At 51.9% G+C, this 23,275-nt stretch overlaps 4 protein-coding genes across 7 annotated transcripts in view; 1 reads left to right on the top strand and 3 right to left on the bottom strand.

Annotated features, from left to right (window-relative positions):
- Window positions 1-23,275, top strand: part of LOC136372624 (erythroblast NAD(P)(+)--arginine ADP-ribosyltransferase-like) — a 90,748-nt gene that overhangs the window by 12,594 nt on the left and 54,879 nt on the right. The window lies entirely within an intron of this gene.
- The window catches only part of LOC136372641 (erythroblast NAD(P)(+)--arginine ADP-ribosyltransferase-like), a 101,952-nt gene that overhangs the window by 60,555 nt on the left and 18,122 nt on the right, over window positions 1-23,275 (bottom strand). The window contains exons 2-3 of one of the 4 annotated variants that reach the window (XM_066337362.1): window positions 1,292-2,076; window positions 130-380 (exon numbers count right to left, since the gene is read on the bottom strand). In XM_066337362.1, coding sequence (XP_066193459.1) covers window positions 295-380; window positions 1,292-2,042 — 837 coding nt within the window. In that variant the 5' untranslated portion in view covers window positions 2,043-2,076 and the 3' untranslated portion in view covers window positions 130-294. Of the gene's footprint in view, window positions 1-129; window positions 381-1,291; window positions 2,077-6,040; window positions 6,070-10,129; window positions 10,891-23,275 lie in introns of those variants that run through there. The other 3 variants (XR_010745522.1, XM_066337371.1, XM_066337378.1) reach the window with 3 other exon arrangements.
- On the bottom strand, window positions 6,114-6,772 carry LOC136375521 (erythroblast NAD(P)(+)--arginine ADP-ribosyltransferase-like). The gene is given in 2 exon segments (XM_066341076.1): window positions 6,114-6,415; window positions 6,418-6,772. Coding segments are annotated over 2 exon segments (657 nt in total).
- LOC136361499 (NAD(P)(+)--arginine ADP-ribosyltransferase 2-like) lies at window positions 19,209-20,474 on the bottom strand. The gene is made up of 2 exons (XM_066319510.1): window positions 19,724-20,474; window positions 19,209-19,294 (listed from the first exon to the last, which is right to left on the bottom strand). Exons 1-2 carry the CDS (start codon window positions 20,469-20,471, stop codon window positions 19,209-19,211), a joined length of 834 nt encoding a protein of 277 aa, XP_066175607.1. The 5' UTR covers window positions 20,472-20,474.

Raw genomic sequence — 23,275 nt, 5'->3', positions numbered from 1 at the left:
ACAGTGGCTGTGGCAGCCTTTTGCCTCAGGGAGTCTTGGTGGTTGTGGTGGTCACAGTGGCCTTGGTGGTTGTAGTGATCGTGTTGGCCAGAGTGGCTGTGGAGGCCGCAGTTGCGACAGCCACAGTGGTGAGCCCAGTGACCTCATGGTGGCAGTACCTGCCAAGGCGGCAATACTGGCAGTGGTGGCCTTTGTAGCCTTGGTGCCCTTGTTTCTCTGGGGTCCTGGTGGTCTTGGTGATTGTAATGGCCACAGTGACCACAGTGACCTCAGTGACATTGGTGACCTCATGTCTCAGAGGATCCCAGTGGCCACTGCCATGGCTGTGGTGGCCAGGAGGAGTCCGCCAAGGTTGCAGGGGGCACTGGGGACACTCCCACCTGATGGACAAAGAGGAGTGTGAGGGGTACCATGGGGGACAAACAAGGGAGTCAGGGACAGCCATAATAGGATATAATGGGGGGTGAGGAGTGATAGGAGACATGGGGGCCATGAGGTGACAGGTGACAGGGCATTGGGGGAGTATGGGGGGGTATAGGGGGCAGGGAGGTCAGTGGGTTCATGGTGGGCTTAGAGGGCGCAGGTTTTCAGAGGGAGTCAGAGGGTGCAATGGGAGTGACAGGGGCTGGCAGGGGTTCTGGGAGTGACATGGGGGGTCCCCATACACATCCAGCACAGAGGGCCCCTCCCCACAGCATTGCATTTGGTGGGCAGAGACAGCGTCGGTAGGGGTGGGTACCTATCCCTGTCCCTGTCCCTGTCCCTGTCCCTGTCCCTGTCCCTGTCCCTGTCCTGCCCTGGCAGTGGTTTCCATGTCCTTTCCCTGATGTGGGGGTCCTCATCCCTTTGCCCACTCACTTCTGTTCCTGTCCCTATGCCCACAGCAATTATCTCCAGACTTGGTGTCCCCAGTACAGAGTGTCTCTGTCCCCATACTCTCAGTGAGTGTCTCCACACTCTCAGTGAGTGTTCCCACAGCTGACAGCGAGTGTTGCCAACCCCTGTGCCCTGCCATAGCTGTCCCCTGACCACAGTGGAGGCCCCTGTCCCTGTCCCTATAGTGGGTGTCCCCATCACTGGTTTTGCTGTCCACACATCCCTAGAGGATATCCCCAAAAGTGGTATCCCTATCCTTGTCCCCAGCAGTGGGTGTCCTTGGCCCCACATCAAGAGTGGGTGCCTCTGTCTCTGTCCCCAAACCCTTGTGAGTGTCCCGTGGGTCTTATCATGGGTATCCCCATGGCCACAGTGGGTGTCCCCATACCCCGCAGGCTGTCACCTGTGGTGTCACCTTTCAGCCACTCGCAGTTGTAATTGCTGGAGGTCCCATTGGATTGGAGATGGATCCTATGGCTTTCCCCATTGATGGTGACATTTGTGACCTTGAAGATCTCAAAGGGTGGGATCAGCACCTCCTCCTCCTCTGGATACATGGAGAACTGATGGATTTCCACACCGTGACACGTGTGCACCTGTAATATCATGTCTGTTCCAAAGCACTCGGCAGTATTTTTTCTCAGTGACGTTGATGTGAATCGACCAAACCGGACGGTGTCCCCACTCTGTGCTGTGAGAGTGTACCTGCGCCCGCCCCGGAACACGTCCTGACAATGTGGTCCCTGAGTGTTCCTCAGTGTTACCAGGGCCTGGGTCAGCAGGAAATGAAACGTTTTGAAGTGGAACTTGTCCCTGTAATCCTGAGAGGAGCGTCCGGCCACGTGCACGGCATTGTTGAAGTCCTTGTATGCATCCAGCATTGTGTAGGCCATGATGGCGATGGCCTGCTCTGGGGATGACAGAGGGGACACAGGGGACCCCCGCCTCTGCCATGCATCCTTTGCCTTTTCCCAGGCCTGGGCCAAAAGAGGGTTCTTCTGGAACTCAGAACGGATGAGGACCGGCAACGCCGCGGTCATGGCAGGGCCACAGCCCAGGTACTGGTCATCGAAGGAGGTGTTGGCCATGTCCAGGGGAAACTTTTCAATGGCCACAGTGGCCATGGCCATTGCCAGCAGTGCCAGGGTGTGATCCAAGGGGGCCATGGCAGGGAGAGGCCACCAGGAGCAGTGTGAGACACTGGGGGATAAAGAGGTAACACACTAGGGGGACACTCAGGGGACACTGAGGTGAACAGGGAGGGTTCCTCAGTGAGACACTGGGGAGGGAAGTGGGGTCAGCCCAGGAGGAAGGGAGGCCCTCCTGGCCAGGAGACACCTGGAAATGTCTGGAGTCCCTGATCCCCAATCCTTCAATTACTTATGCCTCCCCAAAATCCCCCACGGCCCCACAGTGCCATGTCCTTCTGGCCCCCAAGTAAGTCCAGTCCTACTCTTGTGATTACAAGTCCCCTCAGCCCCCTGAAAACACAAGCCCAAATCCTGGGGGCACTCCCTCAGTCCCCCAGTGTCCCCCTCCACCCATCCCCAGACCCCAATCCTACTCCCAGTCCCCAGTTTCTTTGATGTCACCCCAGGACCTCAACCCAAATCTGGGCACCATCCATTATCCCCCAGTGTCTCTCAGTCCCCCCATGACCCCAATCCCACTCCCACCATTTCATGTTCCCCCTCGCTTTCCCCCAGAGCGCGCCAGGACCCCAATCCCAGTCCCATAACTCCCCCTGTGCGCTCCACCAGGAGAGCAACCCCAATCCCTCAGTCCCCTGTCCCCTCCGTCAAGAGTCCCCAGTGTCTCCCCCCCCCAGCCCCTGATACCGGAATGACCCAGAGTGAAATCGCTGATCTGGAGGGATCACAAAGCTGGAATTCTTGATCAGCTCAGACTCACAGTGGATCTCTCCTGGTCCTGCAGGTCAGGGGAGAATTTGCCACAAGGAGTTTATCAACTAGAATCATACATATTCATTAAAATCAGCTTCTTAGCTAACACAAAGCCAGCATTTTTCCTGTAAATAATTGGCCAGGCTCTGCCTCTTTCAATATATAATTTTTATTATCCTGGAGAGTCATAAAAATAGGGTTTCTGGGGATCATTTTCACTGAGTGCCCCAATATCCCAGTTGACCTTGCCTTCAACGTTTCCTTTGGGGAGCCGTTGTTCCTTTTGTGTTGCAGAACTTGCCAACAACTGCTCACTGGAATTCCCTTTATCTCTTTCTCCACATGTCTACACGATAAGAGAAGGGCAACCAGATGACTTCCTCCCCAGAGCTTGTCCACTTCTTTTGTTTTTATTAAGTACCCAGTCGTTAGTGTCTCCTAGCAACTTATGGGAAAGAATTCTATTGATAAAAAGGAATAGAAGGAAATAAACTTGTGAGAAATGACTCCTCACTTTAAAAATTTTAGAAGTTTATTAAACCTCTTTCAACAAAACTAAAAGACTGAAAAAATAAAGATGGCACTGGGTACTTAGCTGCAGCCACAGGCCCATCTACAAAAATGATGAATCTGCCTTTTGTACCCCTGCTGTTACATCAACTAAATATATATTAATAGCAGTTATACATATCCAAACATTCTCCTCATATATTCCTGGCCCCTCCCAAAGTCTGCCAGTTGGCTCTTCCTGGCGGTCCTTCGGAAGAGATCCTCTTGCAGTCTGATTGGAGGTCAGGTGTTGTCATGCCAGGTCCCCCCAGTGACACCTTTCCCCATTCCCAACTGTCCCATGCCAGGGGCACATGGACACGCCCCCCTCCACATGTCCCTGACAATCCTGACAGCCAGGGCTGTCCAATGGCAGTGACACAGAGGGAGGAAAAGAGGATTATAGGGAGAACAGAGGGTGTCCAAAACCTACATCACAACAACAGAGTCACACTTCAAAAGAAATTCAAGCCTCAACAAAACTTCCCTTAACACACAAACACACAATATTCATCTCTTAATTGTCAAAGTGCCAGTAATCATTCTTGCCATCTCTAACACCCACCAGCACCCCCAGGTCCTTTTCCGCAGCTGCTCCAGCAGCTGGAACCGTGGGCATTGAGAATTTCAGACTTTCTGTGCTGACAGGCATTGACCATCAAGAAAACACTACATTTGACCTGAGGCCATGGAAGCGGCTTCCAAAATTGAGTGAGAGCACTGGGATTCTGGGTGTGTACTTTGAATAGAAGTGTGTGATATCACAGGGTGAAAAACTTAGAGAATAAGGCTTTTAGAGTACAGTAATATATATAAAGCAAGATGGAGGGTTTGGGGTGTAAGCAAAGTCGTTCTTTTTCACCTTCTCCTTCATGCGTTTGCAGGATATCTTGTAGTTGGGTAGAAAAGTCCACTTTGTTGACCATATGTGTTTGGTTATTGGATTAAAATTAAAAATAATCTAGGCATCGCTTCATAATTGGACAATTAGTGCTCAAAAGATCTTGGGCATTTTTCACTCTGTTAGCTAGAATTCACATCTTATGAGACTGTACAATAGATAAGAATTAATAAACATGTGAGTCCAAAAACAAACACCATCTCTTAAGCATTTAATCCGGGCTCTAACAGAAAAAAATGGTAAGAGACCCATGGGTTCCCCCCAGCCGGGCATGGCACTGGGGACTGTCCCTCCTCAGGGGACAAGACCTGCCCTTGCCCTCTGGAACCTCCCAATTTCCAAGCTTTCAGGTCCCCCTGAAGTGCAGGATGTGGCAGGATGCTCTGCCTGCAATGTGGCCAAGGGACAATGCCCCCTTTGTGGCCATTGGGGCTGCATGGAGAGGGGTCCTGTGCTGATTTTGGTGCTGATTTAGGCTAAAACCAGCCCAGATCTCCAAGCCCAAACGATTCCTCTCCCATATTCCTGCTTGGAATGAAATGTGGGTGAGGTTCCTCCCTCGGGAAGGGGAGTCTCCCAAAGGATCCTGTGAGAGGCTGAGAGAAAGAGACATTCCCACAACTGTTGGTGTGGGGAGTGACCTGGAGCCCTGCTTAAAAATTGCCTCTATTTTCTGGCTGTGACACAATTCTTTAATGGAATTGTTTTGATAGAATTATTTGATAGGATTTTTTTGATAGATTTATTTATAAAAATTGTTCTGATAAAATTATTTCCTAGAATGGCTTTGCATGATGGCTTGGTGGCCACAGTGGTCACAGTGGCATGGTGGCCTTGTGGCTCAAGGAGTTTCAGTGATCATGGTGGTCACAGTGGCCTTGGTGGTTATAGTGACCATGGTGGCTGTTGTGGGCACAGTGGCAACAGGGACAGTGGTGGGCTCAGTGACCTCACTAGTGGCAGTAGCCACCAAGGTGGCCAGAATGGCAATGGTGGTCTTGTAGCATTGGTGGCCTTGTTTCTCTGGAGGTCCTGGTGTTCTTGGTGATCCTGGTGTCCACAGTGTCCACAGTGACGTTGGCGACATTGGGGGCCATGGTTGCCACAGTGACCTCAGTGACCTTGGTGGCCTGGTGGCTCAGAGGATCCCAGGGGCCACTGCAAAGGCTGTGGTGGCCAGGAGAAGTCATCGAAATTGGAATGGGCCACTGGGGACACTGCCACTTGAGGGACAAACCGGAGGGAGAGATGGCCATAATGGGTTAGAGGTGACAAAAGAGATAGGAGACATGAGGTGACAGGGTGTTGACGGGGTCGGGGGGTGGTAGAAGAGACCAGGGACGCCAGGGGGGACATGGTGGACTTCGGGGTGACAGGGATCAGGGTGAGTCAGTAGGTGCCATGAGGGTGACAGGGGGTGATAGAGGGTGACAGGGCTCCACGCTCCCATGGGGGGGTCCCAGCCCACCCACGTCCAGCACACAGGGCCAGTCCTCACAGCACTGCCTTTGGCAGACAGGGACAGGATTGGAACAGGGGCTTCCCTGTCCCTGTCCTCCAATGGCAGGAGGTTTCCCTGTCCCTTCCCTGATGTGTGCATCCTAAACCCTGTGGCCATTCCTGGGCGTTCCTGCCCTGTGCCCACAATGGGTGACTTCAAACACGGCATCCTTCTCCCTACAAACACAAAGTGGGTGTCCCTATCCCCCATCCCCTGTGAGTATCATTGTGTCTCCTCTGCCATATCAGGGGTGTCCCCATGGCCACAGTGGGTGTCCCCATCCCCACAGGCTGTCCCCTGTGGTCTTACCTTTCAGCCACTCGCAGTTGTATTTGCTGAAGGTCCTAATGGAGCAGAGCCAAATCCATGCCGTATTCCCATCTCAGATGGCCTGGGTGACCTCAAAGGTCTCGAAGGGCAGGATCAGCACCTCCTCCTCCCATAGATAGATGGAGAACTGCTGGATGTCCACACCATGGCATGTGTACACCTGAAATATAGTCCCTCTACCAAATCCATGAAAAGTCTTATTGCTCAGCAACATTGATGTGAATTGACCAAACTGGACCTTCTGGCCATACTGCACCTTGAAATGAGTGTCACGCAGAAGCCAAGACACATGATGACACTGCGCGTTCTGACTGTGCCTCAGTGTCCCCAGGGCCTTGGTCAGAAGGAAATGCTCTTTCGGTATTCCTAGAGGGAGCGCCCAGCCACGCGCCCAGCCACGTTGAAGTCCTCGTACATGTCTGGCATTGTGTAGGCCATGACAGCAATGGCCAAGTCTGGGGACACCAGACAGGATAAAGGGGACCCCTTAATCTGCCACCTGGCTGTGGCCTTAGGCCAGACCTGGGCAAAGTCAGGATTCTTCTGGAACTTGGAACGAATGAGGAACGGGAACACCACAGACGTGGCAGGGCTACAGCCCTGGTACTGGTCATCAAATGAGTCCTGGGCTGTGTCCAGGGGCACCACCTCAATGGCCACAGTGGCCACGGTCATTGCCAGCAGTGCCAGGGCGTGAGCCAGAAGAGCCATGGAGGACAGAGGCCACTGGGAGCAGTGTGGGACATTGGCAGACACAGAGGGGACACAGATAGGGCATGGGGAGGGTTCCTCAGGGAGGGACTGGCCAGTGGACAGAAGATGTTTTCCTCCCCTTCCCCTGCCCAAAACCCACCAGGAAAGGCTTAGCTGGGCTGGGACTGGCCGGTCCTGCCTGACCCCTGCAGAAGCTGGGCTGCCACTTTACCTCTTCTGAGGACGGAGGGAAAAGGAAATTCTCAGCCTCATGTCAACTTTAGATGTGTCTTCACAAAGGCTCATACAGCTTCCTCCGTGGTTATATGAAGTGTCAGTATCTATCAAGGCCCCTGATCCATGTCTGTCCTTTCTACATAAAATTAACTGGTGCTTACAGAAAACTGTATCTTCTTTAACTGAAAACCAAATCGTGTTAACCCATAACATTTGCATGGCCCTGCCTCTCTTAGAAAATGCTCTTCTTGTCCTGGAGAGTTCCTAAACAGGGATTAGAGTGGCAATTTTCATGCAGTGCCTCAATATCACAGATGACCTCCCCTCAAACTTTTGGGTTCGGCAGACTCTGCTTCTTCTGTCTTAGAGAACTTATCAAAAACCACACTGTAGGTTCATTTTTACTCTTTCTCCACGGGTTTGGGCAACAATTATTGTCCTGTGTAAAAAATTTTATGTCTTTTTATCATTCTTTAGGTCAGGCTTTAAGCTCAACCACAGCGTGTTCTGAAAAGCCGCATTCTGAAAAGTCAATGTGACCACAAAAGAGCCTTGAAACTTTATTTAAATAAAGGGACAGAGTTTCCATAGCCATAGCCTTGTGGGGTTTCTCTCTCTTGGTTTTGGAGGATGCGGCCTCCATTTATCCTAAACTCTCAGCCACACGTTGCCCTCTTCCTTTCCCCATCTGCTGAATGGGGCTGCTGGGAAGGTGCAGCCTTCCCAAGCCAAATAGACTATATTGCTCATGAACCATTCTCCCCCAGAGTTCAGAAGTTCAGGCTGTCTGGGTTATACAACACACTTTGTGGGGACCCATTTCTCTTATTACTAAACATTCAGGAGTTCGAACTTTCTGATCCAACTTTGAGGGTTCTGTGACAAACTTCTTGTCTGTAGAAACATCCAGACCCATATTGAGGTGACGGAGAACCATTTCTCTGTAAGATTGCAACCCACTGAGTTGTGTATCAAAGACATCACCACCCATCTTTCCAATAGAATCCTTCCCTGTGAGGGTGGTGAAGCCCTGGCACAGGTTGCCCAGAGAACCTGCGGCTGCCCGGTCCCTGCCCGTGTCCAAGGCCAGGCTGGGGTGTCCTGGAGCAACCTGGCCCAGGGGAAGATGTCCCTGCCCATGGCAGGGCTGGCACAGGACGGGCTTTAAGGTGGCTCCATCCCAAACCATTGCAGAGCCCCGGGGCCGGGATGGGGCGGGGCGGGCGCTCGGAAGGGCCACCAGCTCGTGCTGCCGCCTGGTGGTGACACCCGGAACTGCAACTGACGGGGGCGGCACATGTGCAGTGCTGCTGTTTAACCCTGCTCACTGCTGCCCTCCGGTGGGCAATTCCTGAACCACAACGGCACGGCGAGTTCAGGAGCTGTGCGGGCTGAAGAGATAAAATCTCCTGATTTGAAAGAAAAAAGTTTTCTGATGAAACATCAGGTTTTTAAATAAATGAATGTGTGGTGGTGCCTCTGTCCCCTTTTCTGTATTTTATTTTTGGTTCTTTTTTTTTGTTCTTTCATTGTTCTTTTCCTCCCTACGCTCGTTCTGTTGCCTTGCCTCAAATCAGGAAATTTGGATTTGGCTCTGAACTGATTGCTCATTCTTTTCTAATTACTCTGAGCAGCCCCAGCTGCATCCCCCTCCCCAACTTCTTCAGCTACTCCAGGTGCTCCAGACCCTTTTCCAGCTCCATCCCTTCCCTGGACATGCTCCAGCCCCTCCAGGTCCATCCTGAGGGGCTGCTGTGAAAAGGCAGCACAGAGGAAAAAGGGAAGAACATTTCTCCATCGCCTTTCTGAAGACTGAGGTTTGAAAAATAAAGCTTTAAATTTGCATTAATGAAAACACCAGGAACTGCTTTATTTTAGGAAATGAGGCACCCTGCAGGAAATGCATTAAAAGCGCTGTAGCGGATACATCAGGCAAGCCAGCAGAAAATTTTGATAAACTTTTGATATGCCAGGTGAGCCAGGATCAAATCTTGATACATTTTTAATACTCCAGGGAAGCAAGCAGAAAGTTTTTCCCACTCCAGGCAAGCAAGCAGCAATTTTTTTGAATATACCAGGTGAGGCAGCCAACAAGCTTTAGGACGTGGCCATGACAATGGCAGCCCAAATGCTTCTATTGGGAAGTGCCCAACCGGCCCCAGGCACTGCCCAATCTCTGCTGTCCGTGCTGTCCTGGGCTCTCCCGGCAGCTCCAGCCTTGTCCTCGCTGGTCCTGCTGGCTTTGTGCCACTCCCTCCTGGGAAGTTCTCGGAGGGCCTTCCCTAGGACGGACCCCTTGTTACAGTGACTATGATGGCCACCCTGGCTGTGGTGGCCATGGTGACCTTAGTCACCTTGGCAGCCACGGTGGCCAACATTGCCTCAGTAGTTGCAGTGGCCATGGTGACCATGGTGCTTCCAATACGCAGATTGGTCATAGGGGCCACAGTGGCCACAGTGGCATCAATGGCCACAGTGGTCACAGAGGCCAAAATGACCATAGTGTCCACAGAGGTCTTGGTAGCCTTGGTAGCCTCATTTCTGCGCAGGTCCTGGTGGCATTTGTGGTCATGGTGGCCAAAGTGGCCTCTGAGACCACAGTGAGCTTGGTGGCCTCGTGGCTCAGAGGGCTCCAATGAGCAGTGCCATGGCCACAGTGGCCAGGAGAAACCCTCCAAGATGGAGGTAGATCCTGGGTTGGCTCCCACCTGGACACATAAAGAATGGCGTCAGGGGGACCATAATGGTAAGGGGTCATGAGGGCATCAGGAGGGCAATGAGGAGTGGGAAAGGGGTGAGCGGGGAACCCTAATGTTTTGGGGATCAGAGGAGGCCATAAATTCTTCCCTGTATCCTGTGCCCAGCCATGGGTGGCATTGTCCCTGCAAACCCAGTGGGTGTTCCCCAGTACTGGATGTCCCTGTCCCCCTCACCTGGCACTGGGTGTGCGATTCACCCATCCTCTGTGCCCACCAGTGGCTGTCCCTGTCCTTGTCCCCAGCACTGGGTGTCCTGTCTCCCACCCACAGCAGGTGTCACTGTCACTTTTGGGGCAGGGGTGTGTCCAGAACTGTGTGTCCTTATCCCCAACTCCCACTGAGTGTCCACAATACCCCCACATTGTCCCCATGGTGTCACCTTTCAGCCACTCGCAGTCGTAGTTGCTGAAATTCCTATTGGAGCGAAGTTCAATGTGCATCGTGTTCCCTTCCTTATTGACACCAATGACCTTGAAGGTCTCAAAGGGTGGGATCAGCACCTCCTTCTGGCTTGGATACATGGAGAATCTCTGGATGTCCACTCCGTGACACGTGTACACCTTGAACATCGTGTCCTGCCCAAAATCCTGGGCCACATTTTCGTTCAGCGATGTTGATGCAAATTGCCCAAAGCGGACTTCATCGTCTTTCTTCACATCAAAATGGTAATTCTTCACCCCCCGGAACACATTCTTACAATTCTTTGGGTGTCCCAGTGTCTGGAGAGCGCTGGTCAGCAGGAAATGCAGCGATTTGAAGTGGAATTCATTCCGGTATTTCCAGCTGGAACTTCCAGCCTCGCGCACGGCGTCATTGAACTGCTTGTACAGGGTCATCGTGTTCATGGTGTAGGCCATGAGGGCGATGGCCTGGTCTTGGGTAAGAGAGTTTCTAACAGACCCCTGCTTCTGCCACTGAGCGGTGGCAGTTTTCCAGTTCTTGGCAAACTCATCATTCTTGCTAAAGTCAGAAGCCTGGAGTTCTAGCAAATTCTTCGACAAGTTTTCGCTACATTCCAGGTACTGGTCATCGAAGGAGTTCTTGGCCATGTCCAAGGGCACCACCTTGATGGCCACAGTGGCCACGGCCATTGCCAGCAGTGCCAGGGTGTGAGCCAGTGGAGCCATGGAGAAGAGAGGCCACAGGACCAGTGTGGGACACTGGGGGACACAGAGGACACACAGGGGACACAGTGTGTGACACAGGGAAGACACTGGGGAACACCAGGGCATACTGAGGGAACACTGAGTGGCTTCAGGGGACACTGATGGCACGCAGGGGATGCTGTGGGACACAGGGGGACATGGGGAGGCTTCCCTGATGAAGGGCTGGGGAGGGAGAATAGGGTAAGTGGGGGGAGGGGGTCTGCCCCTGCCAGGAGACCCCTGCACATGTGCTGGGGCCTGATCCCAAATCCTGGGGTCAGTTCTGGAGCCTGCCGATGTCCCCCACACCCCCAGCACCCAAATCCCACTTTCACAGCCCGATGTATACCCTCCTCACAGTGTCTTCTCCACCTCCTGTAGGACCTTGACTCAAATCCTGGAGTCACTTTCTGACCCTCTCTCCAAAATTCCCAGTGTCCTCCTACATACCAATCCCACTCCCACAGTTCTGTGTTGCCTCCTTCTTGATATTTGCCAGTGGCTCTATTACCCCAATCCCTCTCCGGTCCCTTGTACCCCTCCCAGTTACCCCCTGCCCCCAGCACCCTGACCCAGGGACTGGGGTCCCCCAGTGCCCTCATTTCCCCCACCCTGGACCCCACTCCCTGGATGGGATGCTTTGATGATGGCAGGATGTTTTAACATCTGCTGGAAACCCCATCCAGGCTATGACAAAACATTGTCTCCTCCCCTCTCCCTGCCCAAAACCCACCAGGAAAGGCTTGGCTGGGCTGGGTCTGGCCGGCCCTGCCTGACCCCAGCAGAAGCTGGGCTGCCACCTTACCTCTTCTGAGGATGGAGGGAAAAGGAAGTTCTCAGCCTCATGTCAACTTTAGATGTGTCTTCACAAAGGCTCATACAGCTTCCTCTGTGGTATATGAAGTGTCAGTATCTGACAATTGGCCTCTGACAGGTCTCTGTCCTTTCCACAGGTGCTTGTAGAAAACTGTTTCTTCTTCAACTAAAAACCAAATGGTGTTAACCCGTAACAACTGCATGGCCCTGCCTCTCACAGTAAATGCTGTTCTTGTCCTGGAGGGTTCCTAAAGAGGGATTAGAGTGGCAATTTTCATGCAGTGCCTCAATATCTCAGATGACTTCTCCTCAAACTTTTGGTTTTGGCAGGCTCTGCTTCTTCTGTCTTCGGGAACTTGTCAAAAACCACACTGGAGTTTCATTTTTACTCTTTCTCCATGGGTTTGGGCAACAATTATTGTCCTGTGGAAATACTTTTACATCTTTTTATCATTCTTAAAGTCAGGCTTTAAGCTCTACCCAGCACCTTCATTGTGTGGTGAAAAGCCACACTATGGAAAGTCAAGTGTCCACACAGCAGTTTTGAAACTTTATTTGAATAAAGGCATAGGGTTTCCACAGCCACACATCCGTGGTTTTGCTCTCTCTCGGTTTTGGAGGACGCAGCCTCCTTTTATCTTAAACTCTTGGCTACAAGTTGCCCTCCTCCTTTCTCCATTGGCTGAGGCAAAGGGAAGGTGCAGTGTATTTGTGTATTTACAGGATGCCTTGGAGTGGCTGCCTGGTAAAGAAGCTCGACATGATTACAAGAAAAAAAGTGGGTATTTTATTCAAAGCCTTCAATTGACACCCTTTGGGCAGGCAGAAGCCTCTGAGAGGCTACACCCGGGACAAACAATGGTCAGGAGATTTTCATACAGTCATAGGTTTGGTCTGTTTACATATCAGAGGTTAATCCTCCAATGGCAGCTTCAGGTAATGAAGTCATATTCCCTCCGTGTGCTAAGGCCACAAATCATTTTTATTTTACTTTTTGGAGAATAAGACAGTGGGATGTCCTTGAGTTTCAGCCTAGAGAGGAATTGCTTTGCCAGGATAAAATGGGAGAACAGCAGCTGAATGGCTGGGGAGTTCTAGATATTCACACTAAAGTAGTGCAGGATCTGAAAATGATAAAAGGGAAATTCTAAGATAACATATACACAGGGATGAGGTCTCCTGTTGGCTGTGTCTCCTCTTGAGGCTGCCCAGCCCCAGATCTTGCAGACTTGTCTGGTGAGAGAGATGCTCCAGTGCCTTCATCATCCTCACAGCCTGTGCAGGACCTGCTGCAGGATATCCACGTTTCTGCTGTGCTGAGGAGCACAGAGCTGGACATGGCACTGGGCAGAACTTGGCAGAGCACTGGGTAGAAGTGGACATGGCCCTGGGCAGAACTGGACATGGCACTGAGCAGAGGTGGGCATGGCACTGGGCAGAACTGTGAAGCAGAAGTTAACTTTTATTCAGCTTCTTGCCAACAGGAGAGCCGACACCCTCCGAGGGGATGCAGGACTGACTCAGTGCTGACGACCCCACAAGACACCTTCTGGACAGCTTGGACCTGTCAGAGCTCCTGAGTTTGTGTTGGCAAGGAAGATCGTGGATCCAGGCGTTCTCGTGTTGTTTTACATTTTACTGCCCTGTGGGTGGGAGATCCCTTTCCATCAGGGACAGCCACAGGGAGTGTGATCTCCCAGGCTGAAAGGAGACATATAGATGCAGGTAAGGGAAGCTGTCATTTTAGAGGGTGAATCATTTAGTATGGGAAGTTTAGTTTAATAATTCTTTAAGTTTTACCCCTCTTTGGATTAGTTTATGTGGCCCTTTTAAATATTCCAATCTGAAGTTCTCTTTTCCAATTTGTGTTATGCCCCATGTGCATTCCTAACCCTTTTTCCCTTCGGAGGGGGGGCTGGGAGATGGAAACAGCCAAAGGGTGCAGAAGTGCCACTGACCTCCTGCCATCTCCTGTCCCCTTCTGTCCCCTACTCAGGATGGGCCCAGAAAACCCATCCTGAGTTCTGTCCTCACCCACATTCCATCATCTTTTGATCCTATCCCTCATCCCTACTCCACACAAAATGGCATCCGCCCCTCAAGGGGAATCACCATTTTGAGTTAATTCTCGACGTAGTTCTTGTTTTGCACCTTTGCTTCAGGTCCCTCCACTGCGATGGATTTCACCCCTCCACTGAGTACAACCCCCATGTTGGGACCTTCCCCCTTCATCAGAAAGTCCCTTCCTAGCGCAGGTCCCGCCTCCTCAGGTTCAGTCCCTTCCAGTTCCTGCACATTTAGAACTGGAAATGAGACTTGCCAGAAGGCGGCCGTCTTGGTGGCCAAAGACCTAGGACACGAGGTCTTGATGGTCAGCCAAAAGCCTTGCTCAAGTGTTGTTGGGCATGTTTCCTCTTTGGAGAAAGAGAGTGAGACACTGGAGCCCATATATTCCATGTGGGGTGTTGGTTCTGTGATGGGAGTGGGGAAAGCACTGAGCCCTTCCCACCATGAGACATTCCCACTGGGATCACTCTGCCAGCTCTGGGCTCCAGCACAGAGAAGATGTGGAGCTGCTGGAGCGGGTCCAGAGGAAGCCATGGAGAGACTTCAAGGGGTGAAGTCCCTCTGCTATGGAGACAGCTGGGGGTGTTCAGCCTGCAGAGCAATCCAGGGACATATCAAAGCCCCTTCCTGACTAAAAGAGGCTCCAGAAGAGGAGGGACTTTGGACAAGGGCACAGAGGGAAAGGACAAGAAGAATGTCTGACCTTGTCAGAGGGCAGGGTCAGATGGGATCTTGAGAGGAATCCTTCCCTGTGAGGATGGTGAGGCGCTGGCACAGGATGCCCACAGAAGCTGAGGCTGCCCCGTCCCTGCATGTGTCCAAAGCCGGGTTGGGGGGTTCCTGGAGCAGCCTGGCCCATGGGAAGATGTCCCTGCCCATGGCAGGGCTGGCACAGGACGGGCTTTAAGGTGGCTCCATCCCAAACCATTGCAGAGCCCCGGGGCCGGGATGGGGCGGGGCGGGCACTCGGCAGCGCCACCAGCTCGTGCTGCCGCCTGGTGGTGACACCCGGAACTGCAGCTGGGGGCGGTGCATGCGCAGTGCTGCTGTTTAACCCTGCTCGCTGCTGCCCTCCGGTGGGCAATTCCTGAACCACAACGGCACGGCGGGTTCTCTAGCTGTGAGGGCTGAAGAGGGAAAATCCTTCGACTGTAAAGAAAAGAGTTTCCTGGTGAATTGTCCGGTTTTTATATTAATGGATGGGTGGTGGTGCCTCTTATATGTATTTTTTTTTTCATTCCGTTTCTTTCTGTTTGATGTTCTTATTTTCCTCCCAATATTTCTTCTGTTGAATTTCCTCATATCAGGAACTTTGTAACTGGCCCTGAACCGGTCATTTATCCTTTTCCAATGGCTCTGCACGGCCTCCCCTAGCTCCCTCAGCCACTCCTTGTGCTCCAGACCCTTCCCAGCTCCATCCCTTCACTGGACATGCTGCAGCCCCTCCAGGTCTTTCCTGAGGAGCTGCTGTGAAAAGGGAGTGCAGAAGAAATAGAGAGGAAGATTTCTCCAGTGCTTCTCGGCAGATCAAGGTTTGAAAAGTAAAGCTTTAATTTGCCACTAAAGAAAACCCCAGGAACTGCTTTATTTTAGGAAATGAGGCACGCTGCAGGAAAGGTGTTAAAAGACCTGTAGCGGATACATCAGGGGAGCCAGCAGCAAATTTTGGTAAACATTTGATATGCCAGGCCAGCAAGGATCAAATTTTTGATACATTTTTAATACTCCAGGGAAGCAAGCAGCAATATTTTCCCACTCCAGGCAAGCAAGCAGCAATGCTTTTGGATACATCAGGCAAGGCAGCCAAGGAGCTTTAGGAGGTGGCCGTGCCATTGCCACTCCCAAACCCCTCAACCCCTCTGTTGGGAAGTGCCCAACCAGCCCCAGGCACTGCCCAATCTCTGCTGTCCTGGGCTGTCCTGGGCTGTCCTGGCAGCTCCAGCCCTGCCCTGGCTGGCCCTGCTGGCTTTGTGCTGCTCCCCCTGAGCAGCTGTCAGAGTGCCTTCCCCAGGATGGTCCCCTGGTTACAGGGACCACAGTGGTCACACTGGGCTCGGTGGCCATGGTGTCTTGGTCCCCCTGGTAGCCACAGTAGCCAACATTGCCTCAGTAGTTTCAGTGACCAGGATGGCCGCAGTGGCCACAGTAGCCTCATGGGTGAGTGGCCACAATGGCCATGGCAACCATGGTGCTTCCAATACCCAGAGTGGTCATAGGGGCCAAAGTGGCCACTGTTGCAACAGTGGCCACAGTGACCATAGTGGCCACAGAGGTTTTGGAAGCCTTGGTGGCCTCATTTCTCTGCAGGTTCTGGTGGCATTTGTGGTCATGGTGGCCACAGTAACCTGCAAGTGGCCACAGTGGCAGGAGAAGCCTGAAGAGTTGGGGGGAAGTTTCTGGAGAGGCTTCCAACTGGAGAAACAAAGAATGAAGTCCAGAGGCCCATGGGAGAGGGGATCATAGGGACAAAAGGTCAGCTTTGGGGAGAGGGGTGGGATGAGGGCAGGGCCACTAGGAGCTCTATGTACCCCACCTAGTGACCCCCTGCCACCAGCATCCTGACTCAAGGCCTGGGGCTCCCCAGAGTCACCCTTGTCCCCCCCACACAGACACCAATCCCACTCAAAGAATGGGATGTTTAGATGATGGCAGGATGTTCTAACAGCTGCTGGAAACCCCATCCAGGCTATGACAAAACATATTCTCCTCCCCTCCCCCTGCCCAAAACCCACCAGGAAAGGCTTGGCCAGGCTGGGTCTGGCCGGCCCTGCCTGACCCCGGCAGAAGCTGGGCTGCCACCTTACCTCTTCTGAGGACGGAGGGAAAAGGAAGTTCTCAGCCTCATGTTGACTTTAGATCTGTCTTCGCAAAGGCTCATACAGCTTCCTCCGTGGTTATGTGAAGTGTCAGTATCTAACAATTGGCCTCTGATCCATGTCTGTCCTTTCTACATAAAATTAACTGGTGATTACAGAAAACTGTATTTTCTTTAACTGAAAACCAAATGGTGTTAACCCATAATATCTGCACGGCCCTGCCTCTCTTAGAAAATGCTCTTCTTGTCCTGGAGAGTTCCTAAACAGGGATAAGATTGGCAATTTTCATGCAGTGCCTCAATATCTCAGATGACCTCCCCTCAAACTTTTGGTTTCGGCAGGCTCTGAATCTTCTGTCTTAGAGAACTTGTCAAAAACCACACTGTAGTTTCAGTTTCACTCTTTCTCCACGGGTTTGGGCAACAATTATTGTCCTGTGGAAATACTTTTACGTCGTTTTATCATTCTTTAGGTCAGGCTTTCAGCTCAACCTCAGCATGTTCTGAAAAGCCGCACTCTGAAAAGTCAATGTGACCACAAAAGAGCCTTGAAACTTTATTTAAATAAAGTGACAGAGTTTCCACAGCCATAGCCTTGTGGGGTTTCTCTCTCTTGCTTTTGGAGGATGCGGCCTCCATTTATCCTAAACTCTCAGCCACACGTTGCCCTCTTCCTTCCCCCATCAGCTGAATGGGGCTGCTGGGAAGGTGCAGCCTTCCCAAGCCAAATGCACCATATTGCTCATGAACCATTCTCCCCCAGAGTTCAGAAGTTCAGGCTGTCTGGGTTATACAACACACTTTGTGGGGACCCATTTCTCCTATTACTAAAGATTCAGGAGTTCAAACTTTCTGATCCAAATTTGAGGGTTCTGTGACAAACTTCTTGTCTGTAGAAACATCAACACCCATTTTGAGGTGATGGAGAACCATTTCTCTTTAAGACTGCAACCTACTGAGTTGTGTATCAAAGACATCACCACCCATCTTTCCAATACAATCCTTCCCTGTGAGGGTGGTGAAGCCCTGGCACAGGTTGCCCAGAGAAGCTGTGGCTGTCCAGTCCCTGCCCGTGTCCAAGGCCAGACTGGGGGGTTCCTGGAGCAGCCTGGCCCAGGGGAAGATGTCCCTGCCCATGACAGGGCTGGCACAGGACGGGCTTTAAGGTGGCTCCATCCCAAACCATTGCAGAGCCCCGGGGCCAGGATGGGGTGGGGCGGGCGCTCGGCAGCGCCACCAGCTCGTGCTGCCGCCTGGTGGTGACACCCGGAACTGCAGCTGGGGGCGGCGCATGCGCAGTGCTGCTGTTTAACCCTGCTCGCTGCTGCCCTCCGGTGGGCAATTGCCAAACTAAAACGGCACAGCGAGTTCAGGAGCTGAGGGCTCAAGTGAGAAAATCCCCTGATTTGAAAGAAAAAATATTTTCCTGATGAAACATCAGGTTTTTAAATAAATGGATGTGTGGTGGTGCCTCTGTCCTCTTTTCTGTATTTTATTTTTGGTTCTTTTTTTTTGTTCTTTCATTGTTCTTTTCCTCCCTACGCTCGTCCTGTTGCCTTGCCTCAAATCAGGAAATTTGGATTTGGCTCTGAACTGATTGCTCATTCTTTTCTAATTGCTCTGAGCAGCCCCAGCTGCATCCCCCTCCCCAACTTCTTCAGCTACTCCACGTGCTCCGGACCCTTTCCCAGCTCCATCCCTTCCCTGGACATGCTCCAGCCCCTCCAGGTCCATACTGAGGGGCTGCTGTGAAAAGGCAGCACAGAGGAAAAAGGGAAGAACATTTCTCCATTGCCTCTCTGAAAACTGAGGTTTGAAAAATAAAGCTTTAAATTTGCATTAATAAAAACACCAGGAACTGCTTTATTTTAGGAAATGAGGCACCCTGCAGGAAATGCATTAAAAGCGCTGTAGCGGATACATCAGGCAAGCAAGCAGAAAATTTTGATAAACTTTTGATATGCCAGGTGAGCAAGGATCAAATCTTGATACATTTTTAATACTCCAGGGAAGTAAGCAGAAAGTTTTTCCCACTCCAGGCAAGCAAGCAGCAATTTTTTTTAATATACCAGGTGAGGCAGCCAACAAGCTTTAGGAGGTGGCCATGAAAATGGCAGCCTAAACGCTTCTATTGGGAAGTGCCCAACTGGCCCCAGGTGCTGTCCAATCTCTGCTGTCCGTGCTGTGCTGGCAGCTCCAGCCTTGTCCTCACTGGTCCTGCTGGCTTTGTGCCACTCCCTCCTGGGAAGCTCTCGGAGGGCCTTCCCCAGGACGGACCCCTTGTTACAGTGACTACGATGGCCACCCTGGCTGTGGTGGCCATGGGGACCTTAGTCACCTTGGCAGCCACGGTGGCCAACATTGCCTCAGTAGTTGCAGTGGCCACAATGGCCATGGTGACCATGGTGCTTCCAATGCCCAGACTGGTCATTTGGGCCACAGTGGCCACAGTGGCATCAATGGCCACAGTGGTCACAGAGGCCAAAATGACCATAGTGTCCACAGAGGTCTTGGTAGCCTTGGTAGCCTCATTTCTGCGCAGGTCCTGGTGGAATTTGTGGTCATGGTGGCCAAAGTGGCCTCTGAGACCAGAGTGAGCTTGGTGGCCTCGTGGCTCAGAGGGCTCCAATGAGCAGTGCCATGGCCACAGTGGCCAGGAGAAACCCCCCAAAGTGGAGGTAGATCCTGGGTTGGCTCCCACCTGGGAACATAAAGAATGGCGTCAGGGGGACCATAATGGTAAGGGGTCTGAGGGCATCAGGAGGGCAATGAGGAGTGGGAAAGGGGTGAGCGGGGGACCCTAATGTTTTGGGGATCAGAGGAGGCCATAAATTGTTCACTGTCTCCTGTGCCCAGCCATGGGTGGCATTGTCCCTGCAAACCCAGTGGGTGTTCCCCAGTACTGGATGTCCCTGTCCCCCTCATCCTGGTACTGGGTGTGCGATTCACCCATCCTCTGTGCCCACCAGTGGCTGTCCCTGTCCTTGTCCCCACCACTGGGTGTCCTGTCTCCCTCCCACAGAAAGTGTCACTGTCCCTTTTGGGCCATGGGTGTGTCAGAACTGTGTGTCCTTATCCCCAACTCTCACTGAGTGTCCACAATACCCCCACATTATCCCCATGGTGTCACCTTTCAGCCACTCGCAGTCGTAGTTGCTGAAATTCCTATTGGAGCGAAGTTCAATGTGCATCGTGTTGCCTTCCTTATTGACACCAATGACCTTGAAGGTCTCAAAGGGTGGGATCAGCACCTCCTTCTGGCTTGGATACATGGAGAATCTCTGGATGTCCACTCCGTGACACGTGTACACCTTGAACATCGTGTCCTGCCCAAAATCCTGGGCCACCTTCTCGTTCAGCGATGTTGATGCAAATTGCCCAAAGCGGACTTCATCCTCTTGCTTCACATCAAAATGGTAATTCTTCACCCCCCGGAACACATTCTTACAATTCTTTGGGTGTCCCAGTGTCTGGAGAGCGCTGGTCAGCAGGAAATGCAGCGATTTGAAGTGGAATTCATTCCGGTATTTCCAGCTGGAGCTTCCAGCCTCGCGCACGGCGTCATTGAACTGCTTGTACAGGGTCATCGTGTTCATGGTGTAGGCCATGAGGGCGATGGCCTGGTCTTGGGTAAGAGAGTTTCTAATAGACCCCTGCTTCTGCCACTGAGCGGTGGCAGTTTTCCAGTTCTTGGCAAACTCATCATTCTTGCTAAAGTCAGAAGCCTGGAGTTCTGGCAAATTCTTCGACAAGTTTTCACTACATTCCAGGTACTGGTCATCAAAGGAGTTCTTGGCCATGTCCAAGGGCACCACCTTGATGGCCACAGTGGCCACGGCCATTGCCAGCAGTGCCAGGGTGTGAGCCAGGGGAGCCATGGAGAAGAGAGGCCACAGGACCAGTGTGGGACACTAGGGAACACAGAGGGGAGGGACACTGGGGACACAGTGTGTGACACAGGGAAGACACTGGGGGACACCAGGACATACTGAGGGAACACTGAGTAGCCTCATGGGACACTGATGGCACGCAGGGGATGCTGTGGGACACAGAGGGACATGGGGTGGCTTCCCTGATGAAGGGCTGGGGAGGGAGAATAGGGTAAGTGGGGGGAGGGGGCTGCCCCTGCCAGGAGACCCCTGCACATGTGCTGGGGCCTGATCCCAAATCCTGGGGTCAGTTCTGGAGCCTGCCGATGTCCCCCACACCCCCAGAACCCAAATCCCACTTTCACAGCCCGATGTATACCCTCCTCATAGTGTCTTCTCCACCCTCGGTAGGACCTTGACTCAAATCCTGGAGTCACTTCCTGACCCCCTCCCAAAAATTCCCAGTGTCCTCCTGCATAGCAATCCCACTCCCAGAGCTCTGTGTTGCCTCATTCCTGGTATTTGCCAGTGGCTCTATTACCCCAATCCCTCTCCGGTCCCTTGTACCCCTCTCAGTGACCCCCTGCCCCCGGCACCCTGACCCAGGGCCTGGGGTCCCCCAGGGTCACCCTTGATCCCCCACACAGACACCAATCCCACTCCCAGGATGGGATATTTTGATGATGGCAGGATGTTTTAACAGCCGCTGGAAACCCCATCTGGGCTGGGACAGAACATACTCTCCTCCCCTCCCCCTGCCCAAAACCCACCAGGAAAGGCTTGGCCGGGCTGGGTCTGGCTGGCCCTGCCTGACCCCGGCAGAAGCTGGGCTGTCACCTTACCTCTTCTGAGGATGGAGGGAAAAGGAAGTTCTCAGCCTCATGTCAACTTTAGATGTGTCTTCACAAAGGCTCATACAGCTTCCTCTGTGGTATATGAAGTGTCAGTGTATAACAATTGTCCTCTGACAGGTCTCTGTCCTTTCCACAGGTGCTTATAGAAAACTGTTTCTTCTTCAACTAAAAACCAAATGGTGTTAACCCGTAACATCTGCATGGCCCTGCCTCTCACAGTAAATGCTCTTCTTCTCCTGGAGGGTTCCTAAACAGGGATTAGAGTGGCAATTTTCATGCAGTGCCTCAATATCACAGATGACCTCCCCTCAAACTTTTGGTTTTGGCAGGCTCTGCTCCTTCTGTCATAGAGAACTTGTCAAAAACCACACTGGAGTTTCATTTTTGCTCTTTCTCCACAGGTTTGGGCAACAATTATTGTCCTGTGGAAATACTTTTACGTCTTTGTATCATTCTTAAAGTCAGGCTTTAAGCTCTACCCAGCACCTTCATTGTGTGGTGAAAAGCCACTCTATGGAGACACAAGTGTCCACACAGCAGTTTTGAAACTTTATTTGAATAAAGGCATAGGGTTTCCACAACCACACGTCCATGGATTTGCTCTCTCTTGGTTTTGGAGGACGCAGCCTCCTTTTATCCTAAACTCTTGGCTGCGTGTTGCCCTCCTCCTTTCCCCATTGGCTGAGGCACAGGGAAGGTGCAGTGTATTTGTGTATAGGATGCCTTGGAGTGGCGGCATGGTAAAGAAGCTCAACATGATTTCAAGAAAAAAAGCGCGTATTTTATTCAAAGCCTTCAATAGACACTCCTTGGGCAGGCAGAAGCCTCTGAGAGGCTACACCCAGGACAAACAATGGTCAGGAGATTTTCATACAGTCATAGTTTTGGTCTGTTTACACATCAGAGGTTAATCCTCCAATGGCAGCTTCAGGTAATGAAGTCATATTCCCTCAGTGTGCTAAGGCCACAAATCACTTTTTTTATACTTTTTGGGGCCTGAGACAGTAACCTGTCCTTGAGTTTCAGCCTAGAGAGCAATTGCTTTGCCAGGATAAAATGGGAGAACAGCAGCTGACTGCACTAAAGCAGTGCAGGATCTGAAAATGATAAAAGGAAAATTCTAAGATAACATATACACAGGGATGAGGTCTCCTGTTGGCTGTGTCTCCTCTTGAGGCTGCCCAGCTCTTGCAGACTTGTCTGGTGAGAGAGATGCTCCAGTGCCTTCATCATTCTCACAGCCTGTGCAGGACCTGCTGCAGGATTTCCACATTTCTGCTGTGCTGAGGAGCACAGAACTGGACATGGCACTGGGCAGAACTTGGCCACAGCACTGGGTAAAAGTGGACATGGCACTGGGCAGAGGTGGGCATGGCACTGGGCAGAACTGTGAAGCAGAAGTTAACTTTTATTCAGCTTCTTGCCAACGGGAGGGCCCACATCCTCAGAGGGGATGCAGGACTGACTCAGTGCTGACGACCCCACAAGACACCTTCTGGACCGCTTGGACCTGTCAGAGCTCCTGTGTTTGTGTTGGCAAGGAAGATCGTGGATCCAGGCGTTCTCGTGTTGTTTTACATTTTACTGCCCTGTGGGTGGGAGATCCCTTTCCATCAGGGACAGCCACAGGGAGTGATCTCCCAGGCTGAAAGGAGACATATAGATGCGGGTAAGGGAAGTTGTCATTTTAGAGGGTGAATAATTTCGTATGGGAAATTTAGTTTAATAATTCTTTAAGTTTTACCCCTCTTTGGTTTAGTTTATGTGGCCCTTTTAAATGTTCCAATCTGAAGTTCTCTTTCCCAGTTTGTATTCTGCCCCATCTGCATTCCTAACCTTTTTTCCCTTCGGAGGGGGAGATGGGAGATGGAAACAGCCAAAGGGCGCAGAAGTGCCACTGACCTGCTGCCATCTCCTGTCCCCTTCTGTCCCCTACTCAGGATGGGCCCAGAAAACCCA

Source organism: Sylvia atricapilla, chromosome 1 (assembly GCF_009819655.1).
Source record: "Sylvia atricapilla isolate bSylAtr1 chromosome 1, bSylAtr1.pri, whole genome shotgun sequence".
In the NCBI taxonomy this organism is placed as follows: domain Eukaryota; kingdom Metazoa; phylum Chordata; class Aves; order Passeriformes; family Sylviidae; genus Sylvia; species Sylvia atricapilla.
Note: the sequence above shows the minus strand (reverse complement) of the source record. Positions and strands in the feature narration are given on the sequence as shown.

Excerpts from the sequence above, each read along its gene's own strand:
- LOC136361499 (XM_066319510.1), bottom strand. The coding sequence starts at position 20,471 with ATGGCTCCCCTGGCTCACACCCTGGCACTGCTGGCAATGGCCGTGGCC. Across the intron at positions 19,295-19,723 it reads CGACTGCGAGTGGCTGAAAG|GTGGGAGCCAACCCAGGATC; the intron begins GTGACACCATGG and ends TTATGTTCCCAG.